General features: G+C 35.5%; 1 protein-coding gene across 9 annotated transcripts in view; it reads left to right on the plus strand.

Annotated features, from left to right (window-relative positions):
- Positions 1–18603, plus strand: part of ARMC3 (armadillo repeat containing 3) — a 54964-nt gene that overhangs the window by 10522 nt on the left and 25839 nt on the right. For 4 of the 9 annotated variants that reach the window (XM_085538715.1, XM_015853331.3, XM_015853330.3 and 1 more), the window contains 8 exons: positions 2402–2519; positions 3955–4080; positions 5139–5207; positions 5518–5693; positions 6984–7178; positions 7974–8157; positions 13247–13399; positions 13516–13621. In XM_085538715.1, the coding sequence (XP_085394841.1) occupies positions 2402–2519; positions 3955–4080; positions 5139–5207; positions 5518–5693; positions 6984–7178; positions 7974–8157; positions 13247–13399; positions 13516–13621 (1127 nt within the window). Of the gene's footprint in view, positions 1–2401; positions 2520–2992; positions 3081–3954; positions 4081–5138; positions 5208–5517; positions 5694–6983; positions 7179–7973; positions 8158–12380; positions 12835–13246; positions 13400–13515; positions 13622–13725; positions 17113–18393; positions 18452–18603 lie in introns of those variants that run through there. The other 5 variants (XR_014943102.1, XR_014943101.1, XM_085538714.1 and 2 more) reach the window with 5 other exon arrangements.

Below are 18603 nucleotides of genomic sequence, written 5' to 3' on the forward strand. Positions count from 1 at the left end.
CTTTTATAACCAATAACCAAGCCCTACAACCAATAGAAATAGAGAACGTTTTCATCGGTGTGTGGAAGAAGGGCACACAAGGTGTGGCAAGGATTCTCCTCTGCAGCAGGCTGTTCTGTGAATGCCCTTCTCATGGCTTCAGGCCTTGAAGTGCTGTACCAGAGATGTACCCTTGTGGAGCAGCTGCAAGGGAATGAAACATTGTAGCTGGGGAAAAAAAGTCCTCTTGATAGAATAAAAAATATCGAACTCTTCGGTCGACCCCACAACATCCAACCAAACTGGATCACTTTAGGAAACCAGTTGGATGGGATTCATTTCTTGGACCCTGACGTTGTGGATCAGTTTAAACAATATTACCCGGATGGAATCATCTCCAAACCCAAAAACATGTAAATTTTAACACCATTTTGGGGCAGTTTACCCAAAAATGAACATTTTTCCCCCTTCACGTCCCCGATGATCCGAAAAACCTGCATTTCCAGTTGGTTTTTTGGGTTGAAAACACCCAAAAAAAGGCTCGTTTTGATGACGAGGCAAAACTTTTTTTTTTTCCTCTATTTTTTGTTGTTGTTTTTTTTTTTTTTAATAGAAATGACCCCAAATTGCTCTTATTTGTAAGAAAATATTTGTAAGAAATATTGACAACATATCTTCTTTGGTCAGAGAGAAGTAATATATATAAAGCCAAGCTGAACAGACATGAGTTTTTTATCAGAGGTATGACCTATTTGGCCTCTTTTAGCTGTTGTTTTTTTGTTTGTTTGTTTTTAATTGAAAAAGGTTCTGCTCTATGTGTTTAACTATATCCATGTCTGCAGCAGTTTGCAGGTAGAGCTGCAGTAAGAGTTTAAACATAGTCCTAATGTTCTCTACTAATGAAAAATCTGAAAGCAAAAATTCAGCCTAGACATGTGTTCACTCAATTTTCCTCCTCTTGTACTGGAGAGGTAGCATGTGTTCATCTGGGTTTAGTTAATGACTTCCACAACTTGTCCCGTGCCTTCACCTTGTCACTGCAAGCATGAAGATGGATAGATCTGCATATTTTCAAGACCTGCTTGGAGCTAGGGAGAGCAGTTCAGTGCATTAGCCAAATAACCTTTTTATTATTAGGGAAACATGGATCTTCGTGGAATTGTAGAATCCTTAGTGTTGGAAGGGACTTTTAAAGGTTTCATCTAACCTAACTCCCCTGCAGTGAACAGGGACATCCAGATCTAGATCAGGGGCTCAGAGTCTGATTCAACCTGGTCTTCAGTGTCTCCATGGATGTGGCTTCCACCACCACTCTAAGGCAATTTTTACCTTAGAGCAGACCTAAATCTAACCCTCTTTAAGCTTGAAACAATTGCCTCTTGTCCTCTCAGCACAGACCCTGCTAAAGAGCCTTTCCCCTTCTTTTCTGTAGCTCCCCTGTAGATACTGAAAGGCCATTATCAGGTCGCCTCACAGCCTTCTCTTCTCCAGGCTGAACAGCCCCAGTACTTTCAGCCTGTCCTTGTAGGGGAGATGTTCTATCCCTTGGATCTCTTTTGTGGCACTACTCTGGACACACTCCAACAGGTTCCTGTCTCTCCTGTACTGAGGACTCCACATCTGGATGAAGAACACCAGGTGAGGCCTCACCAGTGCAGAGTAGAGGGGCAGGATCACCTCCCTTGCCCTGCTGGCCACGCTTCTTTTGATGCAGCCCAAAATATGGTTGGCTTTCTGGGCTGATGCAAGACTTTGCATTTGGATTTTTTGAGCCTCATGAAGTTTTCCTGGGCTCACTCCTCAGCCTAAGTCCTTCTGGATGGCATCCCATTCCTCAGGTGTGTTGACCTTACTCCACAGCTTGGTGTTACCCCACAGCTTGGAAGATATTTTTCTGAATCAGAGATTCAGAACTGGAAATGAGCCCTTTGTATCTTTTCTGATGCGGAGCTCACCAGGGATTATCACAGAAATACTTCAGCATGTGCAAGACTGTGGTAAGCTAGTGTTCAGTATGTGAAATGAGTTGATGAAGGCACAGGAAGGGTCATTTTAATTTATTTATTTTTAATAACTCCCATTAAGTAGTAATGCCACAGAGTAACCAAATCTTACTTCTTCTCATATTTGGTTTGGAAGCTGTAAGAGGCTCTTTTACATGTAACAGAATTGTGTAGTCTTTTCCCTTCAAAAGGATGCACAGGAAACTGTCAGGGTTTTCCCAAAATCTTCATACAGGATGAAACGAGATGATTGTGTTAAATCAATTATTCTTTGTTATTTTTCAAAAACATTTCAAATTGTTACTAAAAGTTAGAATTCTCCATTTATTAACCAAGTGTGCAAGTCTACTGCAGCACACAGCAAGGCTCAGTAAAAACTCATACTATTCTTCCTTTTTTTTGTTGGTTTTTTTTCCTAGTTTGATCCTTTACTGATTGAAAGCAAAGAAGTAGCAACAGTTGTACTAATGCTCGATTCTCCAGAAGAGGAAATTTTGGCCAAAGCATGTGATGCTATATATAAATATGCATCAAAAGGTCAGTCTTCGTTGCAGAAAACTTCCCTCTGCCTTACTTATGTTTTGCCAGCAGTTCAGAACTTTTTAGTTTCCTAGCACTAAAATTTTCAACCTCTGTCAAAGTTTTGTTTTGTTTTTCCTTCAGAAATACCTGTCACTCCTGTATTTGCAGTTATAAAGAAGTCCTGCGGTTTGTATGGAAATGTTCAATGTTTTGTTGTAGAAATTTATATTGGAGAAATAATTATTTCAAAGTGTTTCTGTGCATTGAATTAAAAATCTGAAGTGTGTGATGATGTTAAAGACCATCCATTACACACATTAAGAAGATACAGTTTAATTTAAATAGTCAATTTTAGTACTGGAACTTCTGGCTTCTGAATGCTTTTTCTTTCTTTAATGTTTCATAAAGTAATTGTTTTTATCGCTTTTATATTAAATAGCCAGATTGAGACTAATTCTGTTGTAACTATTGTAGCTTTTGAAAGGCATCCAAAAAAGAGATTAAACAGATTAACGGTCCCTGATAATGTGATGATGAAAAGCCAACATATATCCTTCCCCACCACTTGGAACAGTGGTAAGGAACAGGTTCTTCCTGACTTCTCTTGAGAGATGTATGGGATCACCATTTCCCCTAGTGATCTGTTGTGTAATAATATGTTATCCGTCCAGTTATCATACCAGTGAAGCACCTAACTTTCAAGGCAGTCATTTTGGATTATCTGTAAATTCATTTAACAGTAAGTGTCACCAAAACTATTAAAAATAGTCTCTGCTGCTTTGTAGCAGCAGGGGCAGGCTGCTCTGTAAGGCAAAGGAAAACAGGAGTTAGTGACAGCAGAGCAGGCAAGGGATCATGGCCTCCAAAATGGGCGCAGTCCCATGAGTACAGTGAGAACACATCCCACAGTGGTGACCACACAGTCAGTACTCCAGTGGTCACCGAGAAGTCCATAGTGATAAGGCAGGTTTGAGGTCAAACCAAGAAGTCAAATCTGTGGTCACAGTCTGGATCAGTGGATACATGGCCAGGTGAAATGAAGAGCAAGGGTTCACCTTAAATCTTCATACGGAAGCTGAGAGTCCCTGTGCAAGGCTTTTTCCAGAAGGGAGTTAGTCCTGATACATGTTCTCAAACTTTTTGCAGTAATATTGAGACCTACAAGTTTCTTTCTTTCTGTTGGAGACTGATACGCTGTTTTAATGTTATGATCCAGGAAGGGGATCAGAATGACATCAGATCCATGAACTACATTTTTAAAGAGTGTGTTTGATATTTTGCTTGATACTCAAAGGTCTTACGTAACTTTTTGATGATATTATTGATGTATACAGACTAATTTATGATTTATTATATTTTTGGTCACTGAAATACTGTCATACTTTGTTACATTAGAACTATGACCTTGTTGCATTTTTTTTATAGAACTTTTAACCTATTTACTCTTCAGGTGATGAAAACAAAGTGACACTTCTTGGGCTTGGAGCAGTGCAACGTTTGTATAAACTCATCTCACATGAAAATCCCGTTGTACGCAGAAATGCCATAATGATATTTGGCATCATGGCTTCTAATCGTAAGAGTCTCTGTTTCTCAGTATTTTTCCATGCATATGGTTATAGCTGTTACAGCAATAGGTGGATCATGGGAAGAAAAAAAAATCAAAATCCTGTATTAGTGACTCAAAAGAACTTGTTCTGCTGGAGAGCTCCACTCATTGTGGAAAAAAATGTAAAAGATAAGTGAATTCTCTTCCCAGTCATTATTTTTGCTTTGACTGGGTGAAAAAGGTTGGAGTTTACTACTGGAATTCTTTCTATCTGAGAATGCCTGACTATTTATGATGCCCAGCTAATGTGGATATGACAAATTCTGAACATTTACAAAAGTTGGAAATAAGGGATAAAATACAATTTATCATCTACAGAAAATGCTGTGTTTTCTGGAGGCATTGATATAGCTACAATGATAGGAGAGGAAATGCATTAGGTTTATAGCATCTAACTTAGGTATCAGTAGCAAAAAAAGTCCTGATCTATCAAGCACTGATGTGCATATTTACCCAGCTTCCTTGTCTGGTCAGTGCTGCTGCAGTTATTCGTTATTCTGTTTCTGAGCTACTGAATTGGAGCTCAAACATCTCTCAGAAACATCTCAGTTACGCAAACTCGTGTATCTTGTACAGCAGTACCATTACTGGATGCATTAACCACAATATAATGTTACATTGAACCTTCTGTAGAAAAATAGGTAGTGGTGGCTTGAAAACTAAATAAAGGAAGTATTGCTTTTAGTTTGATTACTGTAAGCAAAAATATTTTATCTATTCAAGTATAACTTCTTTGACGACTAATGTTATGTAATCCATAGTAAGAACCTGCTAGATGCAAGTATTTTCAATGTGAAGTATTGAGGAACTTTTCATATATAAAATAATGAAGAACATTATCTGGTTCTTTAAAATCTCCTGTGCGTTTTCTGGGCCCATTTCCTTTGTTTAACTTTGGTTACATCAGTCCCAGTCAGGTCTTTTTGTCACTCATGAAGTAACCTTAAGTACATTTCCCTTGGAGCAGAATCTGTTTCCTTACGTGCTTGCCTGATGAAAGACCTCACGTATTTATTTCATTGTAGAAGATGTCAAGAAGTTACTGAGGGAACTGAATGTCACAAGTTCTCTTCTGTCACGCCTGGTACCAGAAGGTAACTTACAGCATTCCTTGTGCAAAAATACTCTCAAAAATCATTTCCTAAACCAAGCAGTTTAATAAAATGTTTCTCATATAATTTGCCCTAATACATATTAAATAGATGATCACTTTTATAGGCAGGGCTTGGTTATTCATTGAGTAATATTTTATGCTGTACAGATGGAGCAGCATGTTAATGGAGAACTGAGGTACAATTAACAGCTAATGTTTATCTATTTTCTACAATATCTTAAACCACCAGATCTGTGAGCATATACTGTGCTGAATAAACTTGATCAAAATATGTACTTTGTTTCTTATAGAAGATGTGGTTATTCATGAATTTGCTACTCTGTGTCTGGCGCATATGGCTGTTGAATATACTACTAAAGCACAAATATTTGAGCAAGGCGGATTAGAACCACTTATAAGTCTACTGGGTAGTCCTGACCCTGATGTTACGAAGAATTCAGTTGAATGTATTTATCTCCTGGTACAGGTAAAGTTTATTGATTTAGAAAAGAGTAAAAATTACAGAGGCAGTAAGTATTTTCCCATGGGGTCAATAGTTTTAAAATATTTGGTTCCTTTACTCTCCAGCACTCGTCAGTGTCTATGAAAACATTAGTTGTCGCATTAACTGTGAATATATAGCTGATTTAACTATACTCGTGTCCACCCTAATGCAATTATCCATGCTGAACAGCAACGTGAGATCAGAATCAGATTCAGATGTGTTTTCAATTAAATACGTATTTGTTTTCTTATTTGGGAAATAGTAGTCTTGGTAATGAGAGTTATAACCAGTCTATCTAAAAGGCTGGAATAATTATAGAACTATATTAGTAATTTCATTATGCCTTCTTTTGGCCAGTAAGTCCATAGTTACGATTGTGAACATCTTTCTAATGATAGGTGGATGCTGTCAACAGCTACTTTCCATACTAGAGGAATAGATTTGTTATTGGCTATTTTCACACTCAGCACTAATGTCATCCATATGCTGCTTAGCAAAAGAATGGTGCATTTGTATGTCAGTTCTCTTCCAAAGCTTAAGCGAATCAATTCAATAATGGATTCCGTTTATAACTCTATCTCTTTTGGGGCATCAGAGCATGTCTATTCAGAATCACATTTTACTCTTTCTCCTTTTTTACTATCTCGCTGTCTTTGTTGCAGAGTATATCTGGATAACTGCACCTGGTGCTTGCTTATATTGATAAGGATAATTGCATGCTGCACATGTGCAATGAGCTATTTAAAAGCAAATTGTAATTTATTTATATTTTTTCTATTTTAATATAATCTACTACTGTCTTTTTAGTAAGCAGCATATATATTGTTTAAATTCAAAAATTTTAATCATTGTTTTATAATTATTGAAAGACGTAACCAGGCAACCACAGTGTAGTGGGAAAACTATTTTTCCTCCCATTGAGATAAATAAAAATGATGAAACTAAATTTTAAAAACTTTCTTAAAAAAATGTCTATGTTGAGATAAATATGGCAAAACCAAGAGTAAAGAGGCTTGTTTGGCTAGAGCTAGATATTGCAGTGTATACCTCAATAGCACAAAATGTTTGGATTTTAATGTAATGCGGTGAAGATTTTACTAAATTTGATTCATGGACTAAAAGAAAGAAATGTTTAGAACTGCATGTTCTTAAGTACTGACTACTTTTTGTATTTTTGAAATTAGATTTTTGATGTTCATTCTGTAAACTCAGGAATTATTGTACTGCTATATTCTCTATTGCTAACATTCCTTGTTGAATATTTTACTACAGGATTTTCAAAGCCGTGCTGCTGTTTGTGAACTGAATGTAATCCCACCCTTGTTGGATCTACTGAAATCTGAATATCCAGTTATCCAGTTGCTAGCCCTTAAAACCTTGGAAGTAATTAGCAAAGACAGAGAAACAAGGATAATATTGGGAGAAAATCAAGGATTAGATCATCTTCTGACGATACTGGAAACTGAAGTATAGTTGCCTTACAAGTTTCTTTTTCCTGCTGCTAATGTTTGTGTGACTGAGAAATATTGTGCGTGTTGTGTAAAAAAGGTAATAGTAGAAATAGCTTCTTACTTGGAGCTAGCTATGATGGAAACAAAATAAGCAGGCATACCCAACTTCCCACAAAAAGCAAAGGGATTCAAAACAGTGTTTGTTTGTTTTATTGCCTTATTTGTGATACACTTTTGCATTTGCTGTCCTTTCTCAGATGATTGTAAATATCAGGCAAATTTGCCATGTGCTTTTTCATGATGGTTTCTCCAAAATTTTCATTAGATGCTGAACTCTGGTGCAGGTTTGCAGTTTGAGTACTGATGTTTTTTGAGTTTCCTTTGATATCCTTGCCTTTAAATATAATTTCCTTCCTTGGAAATGACATTGTTTATGTTATTGTGACACCCACTATAGTGCTTCCTGACTTCACATGTCACCAAGGGAAATAGAATGAATAGAGAAATTTGTGAAGTTATTGAAATTCTGAGGTGACAGGTCCTTTCTGAATACTTGCCTAACCCATTTAGATATAAATGAGAAATGGTTTTTGTTGTTGGTTTTTGTTTTGTTTTTTTTTTTACAGTTTTTAATAAGTTGGGTTCTAAAGCACATCAAAAAAGTATACATAAAAAGGTACAAAAATGAAAAGATTTGTACTATAAGCAAACTGTCCAAGAGAAATTTATTATGACAATTATTCTCCAAAGTTAAAAGCCAAAGATATTTTAATTGTTGTCTGAAGGTTATTTGGGCTTTTTTCCTCACTAGGAGTTCAGTGATCTTCATGTGGAAGCTCTTGCTGTGTTGGGAAATTGCCTTGAAGATGCGGATACTATGCAATTGATTCAGCAGACAGGAGGCCTTAAAAAGCTACTTTCATTTGTTGGAGTCTCTACTGTTCCTGATATTCAGAAGAATGCAGCAAAGGCAATTGCCAGAGCAGCTTGTGATTGTATGTGACTTTAAAATAATCTGTGTATGAGAATTTGTTTATGAAGTAAATTTCCATCCAGAATGAGGTGATATTATCTGACTGAGGACAGTACTTCTGTAAGAACACCTTTAAGTGAAGGATCTTAGCAGTCTGAGCAGCAGCTGGATAATGTTCATGTATACATATGAACATCTGAAGATGAACTTAAGATTGAGTTATTTTTAAATGTAATGTATTCTTGCAAAATGCTGTCCTCAAACAGGAAAATATGATAAAATACGTGGGTCTGAAAATACAGCTTTCATCTTTCGTTTGGTGATGTCAGGTAACTTAAATCTTAAACCACCTCTACTGACATAATTTCTCATTGATATCAATTAGGGCGTAGTTGTAAGCTTAGTTCCTTTCATATGCAACTGCTAATCTAAATGTCAGGCAATTGGATATTAGGAAAAAATCTTCTCAGAATGAGTGGTAATGCATTGGAACAGGCTGTCCAGGAAAATGATGGAGTCGCTGTACCTGGATGTTAGGGACACAGTTTAGTTGTTGTTGATGGGTCAACATGGGTCAACATCTAAGAACATGGGCTTCATGTTCTTAGAGATCTTTCCCATGATTCTATGATTCAGTTTCAAGTACAAATTCCTTTAATGAGGACATGAAAAAAACAGTTCAAACGGCTTGTAGATTAATATTCCCAGTGGGGTTAAATAGTTTCATTGTCATCTTTTTATAATGATTCATCCTAAGATTCTTTTGGTAGACTTTTCTATAAATCTCCAAGGAATCCTGAATTAGACAGTACACACTCATCATTATTTTTGCCCACAGTGATGCTTTTTAAATAAATGTGCTTTCGTAATTCCATCCATACACTGGTTTCTGAGTTGCAATTTCTGCCTAGTACTGCTATATGAGAAAATGCAATGTAAGAAACAACATACTTCTGTCTTCTGTAAATTTTGATTTTGTTAAGGGATTTCGATAACAGTAACTATGACTGCAGAGCTTAAATATTTTGTTCATATTTCTGTCATCTCGTTATGTTATGCTTTTAATTTACATGTATTTTACAAATATCTGATTTAATACACAGCTAAAATAATCTCTCCTTTCTACAGTATTTCAGACCTCCTTTCTTTCTTCTTCATCTTCTCTTTTCCTATTCTTTTCTCACCTTCCTTAGTTTGACTTTCTGAATATTTGTAATTATTTGGATTGTAAATTGTATATTAAAAGAGTAGAGTTTGCTTTTCCTAGTATTCTGTTTCAGTGTGCTTTTATCTTTATCTGCTGGAAGCTTTGCAAATCACACAAAATTATTTTCTTTAATGTTTAGATATCAAAGATGGGAAGGAACCTTCTTATGCCAGTGTTTTCTTAGTGTATTTTTCCAGCATTGTTATTTTATTATGCTACTTAGGACTGTCAGTATCATTTTTATAGTCTTGTGACAGTCTTGTAAGTGGAATGCTATGCAGATTTATATTTGCTCCTACTACTTTATATCGCATCTTCATCCTTTTTCATATTTATTTTCAAATAAGCATAGCTGCCTTTCCCTCTTTCCCTCCTTTTTCAGTTTTTGTGGCCTAATATTTTAGCAGCTGTTAGTGGAAGCATGTCTGAACACAACATTTTTAAAGCACGGTGGCAAGAACTACACATAATATATTGCAGTATGGCATATGATCTTATATCATTGAATGTTACCGTCAGCAAAGATGCATCTTCTTGTCACATATCTTTACAAATGGAGTCAACGTGGTTTCATTATAAAGGTTTGCTCTCTTCTTCAGCCTACGACAGTTGGTATAGATGGAGCAAGCTGGGAAAATAGATCAGAAGAAGATTTAAAATATTTTCTTCCAAGCTGCAGAATTTTGGTGACAACCAGTTAGATAAAGGACAATACGTAGTGGTGCAGTAGAAACACAATGCAGTTGCTGTTCAGCATGACCCCCAGAAATATTGAGTTTATTTCAAATACCTTGAGCTGCTGAACTAAAGTCAGTCTTCCAGCAGAAAGAAAAGTGATGCACTGAGGCCATTTAAAAGAATACTGCAAAAGCAAGAAGAAAACAAATATTTAACCCAGTATGCAGATAGTGTGGTTTTTTGTTTTTTGTTTTTCTTTTTTTCTTTTTTTCTGTTTGGATCATGCTTGTAAATCTACCAAAAGGTCTGTTCAAACAGCAGCTCTAATTTTTACTGTACTACTATTTGACTCATTGTAAATACAGTATGGTAAAACCTAACTCTTAAGTTCTTACATGGCTTTTTCATTAAACTTGCAGTAGCCATACAGAAGCCCACATTTTTCATGTTTGATAATTGATTGTATTTTATGAATATTTCCTGCATACTTGAGAAAAAAAAGACCTATTTTCACTAAATGAAAAACCATAATTCTGCTGTGATAGAGCATGATTTTTTTTTAACCTTATTAGCTATGCATACAGTAGTATCTGGTTTTGAAATGATTAGCTTTTTCCTGATGTGATCATAGCAAACAGTTTTGTTTTGTGCCACTATCAGATATTTAGAAAGGATTCCTGTAACTTTTGTTTGTTGATCTTGCTGTTAAAATTCAGGCTTAGTCACTTAAGAGCTATTCTCTCTATCAGAATATCCTACCTGGTACAAACACTACTCAACTCTAAGTAGCATCTACAGGATGCTACTCTGTTTAAGTTTAAATTGATCACATTTCTAAACATGATTATTCCTTTGACACTGAAAATTAGCTTTGTTCTACAGTGTTATTTTGAATTTAATGTGTTAATCTATCAACAGTTCAACTTTGCATACTGAGATTTATAGTGGTAAATTTTATTGTGATTCCTTCCTTGCCCAGCAAATAATGCAGTCACCTTGCAAAACATAGTTTAATGCTGTCAATTACTGAATGTCTGTGAGCAGGTTATTTGGACTGTTGCTTAAGGAGTGCCTGACCTTCCTCTGACATATTACAACAGCAAAATGCTATGGAGTGTATATGGAGAAGGTGATGACTGTGCTCACTCAGGTTTAGCTTCACACTGACAGACTTCTGGTTTGAAGCTCTCTAAGTTCTTAACGTATATCTAAATGCAATTCATTCCAACTGGGAGCATATTAAATGTGTATTGTAACCCAATTAACATATGATGTTTTATGAGTTTTTGTTTTTCTGGGTTATCTCAACTCAATGTCAGTGGGAGTTCATGATAATAGTAAACATTTTTTCCATTTGAAACTGGTGTAGCTAGTTCCATGAATTGACAACAGAAAGATGAATGGATGGTCAGTGGAACTCTTTGATCATGACTTTACAGTAAGAATTGGAAACAGGAAAATACATTGAAAAACAAAGGTTAGCTTGTGATGGAGTCAATTCACAAAATACTAGACAGAGGTGTTAGTACTCCAGGCTGTTTTGGTTAGATGTGCCTAACTATTTTAAATTAAATAAAATGCATTCAAGTGACCTAGGGATCAAGAGATCCATCTCTGTAAATGTTGGCATTGAATGTGAGAAAAGCAATTCAGCTCTATATTCTTTCTGTCGTAAAAAACACAGGGAACAATGCATACAAACAGAGAGAAGGTCAGTATGAAATATTCTTCCCCTAAGAAGAACTGGCACTTGGATCTTAAAATCTTAATAGTTTTCATCTATTTAGCTAGCTAGCCAAATGCAGGTGCATAATGCTTACAGTAATTCAAAATCTGTTTTTCTCCATCCTTGAAAAGTTCTTTATTCTGCTTAAAATATTTTAAACCACTATTTTCACCCATTCAAATGAATTATTTTCATGTCATATAGGCATAAATTATCTCTAAAATGTAACAGTGTTTTCTATTAACGTAACTATTTTTAAATACAAAAATAATTGTAGAAAATCTGTGTAGAACTGAGTAACTCTGTACAAGAACCAAATTACTGAGGCATGAAGAACCTCTAGAGATCATTATTAGGGATTATGGACTACTTTGGCAAGCAACAGGCCAGCAGCATACTTGATTGCTTGTCAAAACGGTCTGTAATCCCAATTAAGGCCCTCTCTTGAGAGCTTGCTGATACACATCAGGGTTGTGGCCAAGGTTCTGCAGATGCTTACAATTCTCTCTGTTTTATCTGTTGCATCTTTTACTTTGTGACTTCAATTACATATCTCTGATGATTCTATAAACAGTTAAAATTGATCTAGAGAGGAGAAAACAACATTGAGCCATTTTTTTCACAAGTAAGCTTTTAATCACATTGTTTTTCCTTTGGCTTTATGGACTTAGATTTGTTAGCGTCCATTCACCATAGACTTAGTTTTATTTAAAAGAATACTTCCACTATTTTTCTTTGTTTTTTACTTCTAAATTTTTCTTTAGACAACAGACTACACAGAGACACTGATCCCTTAAAAATTAACCAGTAGTTGTGCAATTTCCAAATGTGCGCATGGACTTCATGGCACCTGAATTTCTTTGATACATTTTAACATTTTACCAATTAACTGTAACTTCAGGAATGTAATTAATCTGCTTCAAATTATGCGTGTGGTTAAATGTTTATTGACCCTTGTAACTGTAAGGTTTATATGCTGTCCAGTGCTTTCGTAAGAAAGTTTAACTCAGATACCTGTACACTGGGAGAAGAGAATGTTTGGACCTTTCCTCCAGCCTTCTGATCTAATCCATTCTGGAATGAATGAGGTTGTTAGCATGCTTGTCAGACTCCTGTGGATACGTTTGATCTTTGTCAGCATTAACTAAAGTGTAATCTACTGAATGGAAAAATCTCTATTAATCAAACCTGTAGGCATTGTGTGGAACTTATAGCAATCAAACTTTGCTTTCTGTTATATAGGGTATGTGTGTTTAAAGCTGTATTTAATAGGTATCTTTTGGACTTGATTCAGAGTTCACTGAAGTCTAATGGGTTTTGGATCACATCCTTCATGCACATTTCTTAATTGCTAGTGTGTCTGTTAGCAAAATGTTCTCATTTCCATGGTATCAAAAGCAAATTTTCATAGGAAATAAGTATATGAAATCAAATTTGTGTTCTCTCGCTGATTGATAAAATGAATGCAGATTAATACTATTGTTCTTTTTTTGTTTAAAGCTGAAAATAGAAAAATCTTAAACGAGGAAAACGTTGAGAGTTGTCTCATAAATCTTTTGGAAATTGATGATGATGGAGTTAAAGTTGCTGCTTCCCAGGCTATTTCTGCTATGTGTGAGAATGTAGCTAGCAAACGTGCATTTGGACTCCAGGGTAAGTAAGATGGGAAATGAGAATCTGTGCTTTTCCTTTTGTAAGGAACATGTTATGACTTTGTAGATTGTCATGGTTTATTTAAATGCTCATGTATATAACTGTTTGTTTTAAAGGGATTCCCCAGCTAGTACAGTTGTTAAGCAGTGATGATGAAGAGGTAAAAGAAGCTGCAGTCATGGCATTAGCCAATTTGACAACAGCCAGTCAGAGTAATGCAAGGTGAGTCTGCAATAATCAAATTATTATTTGAAGCACTAATTTGAATGCAAATGATAATGTTTGGGTTTTTAATGAATGTCTCATCTTGTCCTTATCCTACAAAGCAGGTCTCTTGAATTAGCCTGTAAGGCCTTCTGTGATGCTCATGAGTCATCTGGAATTGGTTGGTTCTCATCAGGTTTACAAATGTTATGCTATCCTTGCTAATGTTGGCTCTATCAGAGAGAGGTATGAAGCAGATGTAATGAAAGCAGAGGTATAGGTCATGTTTTGAAGGGAACATATGACGAAAACATGACTCATATCCTAAGACATTAAATGTGGGGTAGTTTTTCAAAATTCACTATCAGTAAATTATATTATAAAATTCGATGACTCATGCAGCTTGGTTTTTTTAACTGATTTGTGAGAGTTGATACTCAGATATTCTGATATTGACACTGTCATTCTCTTCTTATTGCTTCCCCAGTAATAAAGAATGCTCATAGTGCATTCTCTAAAAGAAGTGTACTGTCAGTATCCAAAGTAATTAACAGTGGTTGGTTTGCTGACTGTAAGTTCCAACATAATTGTACCAACTAAATTCTATTGTCAGTTGCAGAGTTCCCAACTCTAGTAAAAGTTCTGTTCAAGGAAAAGAAACAGAGCAGCCTGACATATATGAGCAATCACATGTAACCAACAAACCATAAAATAAAATTCCTTAAAAGTTTCCTGGAATATACTCAAGGAAGTTGTAATCCATTCACAAGCATTCTTTGAAGTGAAAAATAAAATAACGCACCAAATAAATTATTTGTTTCAATTTATTGATTCAGCTCTAATAGTCACCGGTATTCACTTTATGTTGCCAGATGGAGCCATAATGTGACACAAGAGAATAATATTCTGCTTTCAGATTCACATAGTAGATCTTTTTTTTCTTTGGTCTGATTTTCTGCTCTCCTCATGTGCATGACTCCACTTGGTGTCAGTGGGAGTCATACACACATAAAAAGAGCACCGTACTGGAGTCCAGGGGTCAAGCTCTGCTACAGCTGTTTTTCGTAGTGCAACCCTTTGAGGTTTCACATTGTGAAAAAGGAATCTCTGGAGAGTTTCAAGTTGGTATAGCAGCTTATGCCAACTCGTTCCGTTTCTTTTGCCAGGGAGATAGTCATGACATTGTTTAGCTCAACTGCTAGAACAATTCTCTTAGATTTCAGGCAGGGAAATAGCTGTCTCTGTTCCTCTGAATTATAATTGAGGCTGTGTTTTTTCCTGCTAGGCAGTCAGGAAATTGTAAAGGTGGCTTGCATATACTTCTCTCTCCTTGCAATCCAGCTCCAACTACAATATGGAAGCACCAGATAATCTAATCACAGGTCTTCTGTGAAAATCAGTAGGCAATAATTTACATTAAATATGTATATTGGATGAATGCCATGTGACTATATAATTACTTCAAAGCTTCTTTTCTAAATCAAAACCGTTAATAAGTCATAGATGGCTCCAAGTGTTACTGGGATCTACAAATGACTATATAGAATTGAAACCACAGCTGATACAAATTGGTATAGTTCCAGCTCACTGACCAACTGTCTGGCCCATATTTATTCTACATTCAAATAACTGAGAAAAAAAGTAGTTTGGAAAAAATGCATTGCAGATTGAGTTACCATAATCATATTTCATCCCAGAATATTTGATATGTCTATCTTATAAATCATTGAAAGTAAGTGTATATATAATGAAGATGCTGATATACTTTTTAATGATGTGACCATGGTGTATAATTATGTTGACAATATTCAGGTTCCAAATTGGACTAATGAGACTAGTGCCCTTTTATTGGCTATGTATTTGATTCTTGTTAAAAACCCTCAAAGAACATTAAATCATAGAGCTAGTAGTATCAGGAAGACCTCGCAGGGAAAGCACCAGAAAATGGCTGCAGCAGAAGGGAAAACCATTTACTCTAAGTGTGTTTTCACTATTTACCATCCCACCAGATCACAAAATTTGTTTTTGTTGAACATAAATACTTGTGTTCTGCTGTATTTATTTTTATGACTATTGTGGCATGTGTTAATACATTGATTGAAGGATGTGTACCTCGCCCATTCATCGTATACAATGTGTATATTATAAATAATAGACAAAACTGCTTGCTTTTGTTTTCTTTTTTTTTCCTGGAGAATCATTGTTGTTCTTAGGAATATTTGATGAAGAAAAGTTACTTGCTTTTCTTGTAATATGGAAGAAAATACAAGTTAAAACAAAATGTATACTTAAGGCTCCAACAATAGCTGTCTTATTAGGAAATAGTCTTCCACTGATTAATAACACAAGAGCAGCTCAGGCAATGGGCAACACTGCCCCCCACTAATGTATATTAACCTTGACCTCTAGGTGCTTCCCCACAGCAATGAAAGGCTAGTTCTGCACTCCTGCCCAATCAATCCTTTGTTTCTCAACTGAGACAGCTAATAAAGGTGTCAAATATGGTAAGGCTTTTGTAATTAGAACACCTGTTCACAATGTATGGGACAGAGACTAGGTTGTCATTTTACACCAGTCCCCAAGCAACTGTTATTTGGCAAAAATAAATAAACTGATCAGCGATTTCAGCCCCCATCGTATTTGAACAAAAGGTCTAGAGCAGAAGAGAACATGAGTCCAGTACTAACAATTTTGCTGGAAAACATGGATATTCAGTATGGTCTCCACCAGAATACGTAAAAATTGCTGTAACTTTTAGTATATATTCCATCATTTAACCTTTGGCGGCATAGCTGATGTTGTGTCATGCTTCAGTAGCAAATTACAATAAAATAGTCAAATGCCTCATTAATTTAAAAACTGACATCCTCAGATTATGATTTTATCAGAATTTTATCATCAAGTAGGATGGCATTTTAGTTGTTCTGTATGTTGATTATAAGGTCTTTGTAAAACAGAAAACACTCGGGTAAATAAAAATAAAATTTCAAAATTTTGAGCCATATTGCAGCTTAGAATCTCATGTACTTATTCTAACATATGGTAGAAGTGGCGTGGGGTTGTTACTGTGTGCATTGCTCTGAGACCACGCTTGTGATATATGCCAGAATTGGTTTCTGTTTCTCTGCTTCTGGGAAGAAAAAAAAAAAAAATGTTCAACTATTTGCATCCATTTAAATTTTTTAATCCAGAATGGTAACTTGCATTGCTGAAAGCCATATACACTTATATGGATGGTTGAATGCCATTTTATAGAATCTATGGAATCCGTCCTTTTTAGATGTATCCAGGCATCAGGAAATGTAGGCACAGTCACTTCAATGATGTTCATTATGCACAAATTGAAGAATTACGTATCAATGAAGAAACAGCAGTGCCATCTATTGGACAGAAAAATAAGTCATTCTGTGTTACACAACTACCTCCAGAACAACCGTTTTACTTTCTCTTCTGCCGACATTTTCCTGTTTAAAGTGTAACCAGTTATTTTTGCTCTTCGTGTATTTATGGTAAGCTAATCATGTTAAATATAAATATTATATCGGTTTGAAGTAACAAATGGTAATAAGATATCGAATGTACCAGTTAGGTATTATTTAACTTGACCAGCCATTTCCTTCAGCATTGTCTTAGCACAAATGCCATTTCTGATAGCTGGCTTCATAAATCTGGCAATGTCAGAATGCTGGGCATCTACTAGAATTGACACTAAAGGAAAACATATATTCTGAAAATTATTGCTTTGTACTAACTAACTAACTCATTAACAGCCTCCATAATATTTGTCTTAAACTGTTTATTTTAAGTGCAAAATTTATAGCATTCAGTTAATTTGGTCTGGGGGAGGAAAGGAAAGCATGGATTTTCTTTGTCTGTACTAGAAACTGCAGGAAACTGTGGTACCCTTTGGACTGGCAAAATATTTCTCCTGGGGTTTATAATTCGTATCATGCTACAAATTTCTAAGTATCCTATCCAGGCTCAAGATAGTAAAATATCATCCAAAAATCAGCAAAGTTTGATGTTACATGATTTTCTAATTCTTGAATTCTTCAGAGGAACCTCTGGACCTATTTACATCAGGAAAACTACATTCATACAGGCAGTTATAGGTATTATTACAGAATCTGAATATGTGCTTTGTGATATGCACGAAGATTTCTGAGATATGTGAGTAGATCGAGAGCAGAAAGCTGGGCTGGGAAACCACTGCTTATAGGCAGTGCCCACTGAGGAGAAAATGTGTTTCTCCCTTGACTTATATCAATGTTGCATCTATTTCAAGCTGAAATTCATATTCTCATCTAATGATTCAAAATATATCCTTGGTCCTCGATGTGTGGATAGTGCCCACCTATAGTGAGAGTTTCTCACCTTCTTAAAGGGAGATTTTCGTTGTTCACAGTAGATTTGGTTATTTTTTTTAGATTTTTTGGCTGTCAAGGAATAAATCAAAAGGCTTCCTCATTTTCTTAGGTTTCAGATCTTGTTATTGTCGTTAAAAAGTAATGGTTGTTGCCATTAGGTATAAATAATCATAAGCAATCTTTTCTATTAGAAAATGGAAAACTTAGTCATGCATTGTCTCTTTCAAGACTGTTGGTGGAATCTAATTCACATAAACAGATGAAAACTGAAGAGCCACGAGACAATATATATTTACACAAATGCATGTGTGAATTTATGAGAAAAGATACAAAAAAATCTTAGTACGTGAATGCTAAATTTAGAAACACATACAGGTAATAATCCATAATACGGGTTTTGTCTTTTTCATTGTTTAACGTAAGTTTGTCATCCGGAAGGAGGAAATCAACAATGGAATTCCACTAGCTGTATTGAATTAAGGTAATATGTTTTAATACTGACCCCTAGTGACAGAATAATCTTTTTGAGCTACAGCTCTGCCGTGATAAGGGGAATTTTGTGATTTGTGTTGTTATTTTCCACATTAGTGCCTGTTCTGCTGAGCTCTATACAAATACAACCAGTTACCTCGT

This window comes from Coturnix japonica, chromosome 2, assembly GCF_054131305.1.
Source record: "Coturnix japonica strain WE chromosome 2, WE-NBRP24, whole genome shotgun sequence".
Taxonomy (NCBI): Eukaryota; Metazoa; Chordata; class Aves; order Galliformes; family Phasianidae; genus Coturnix; species Coturnix japonica.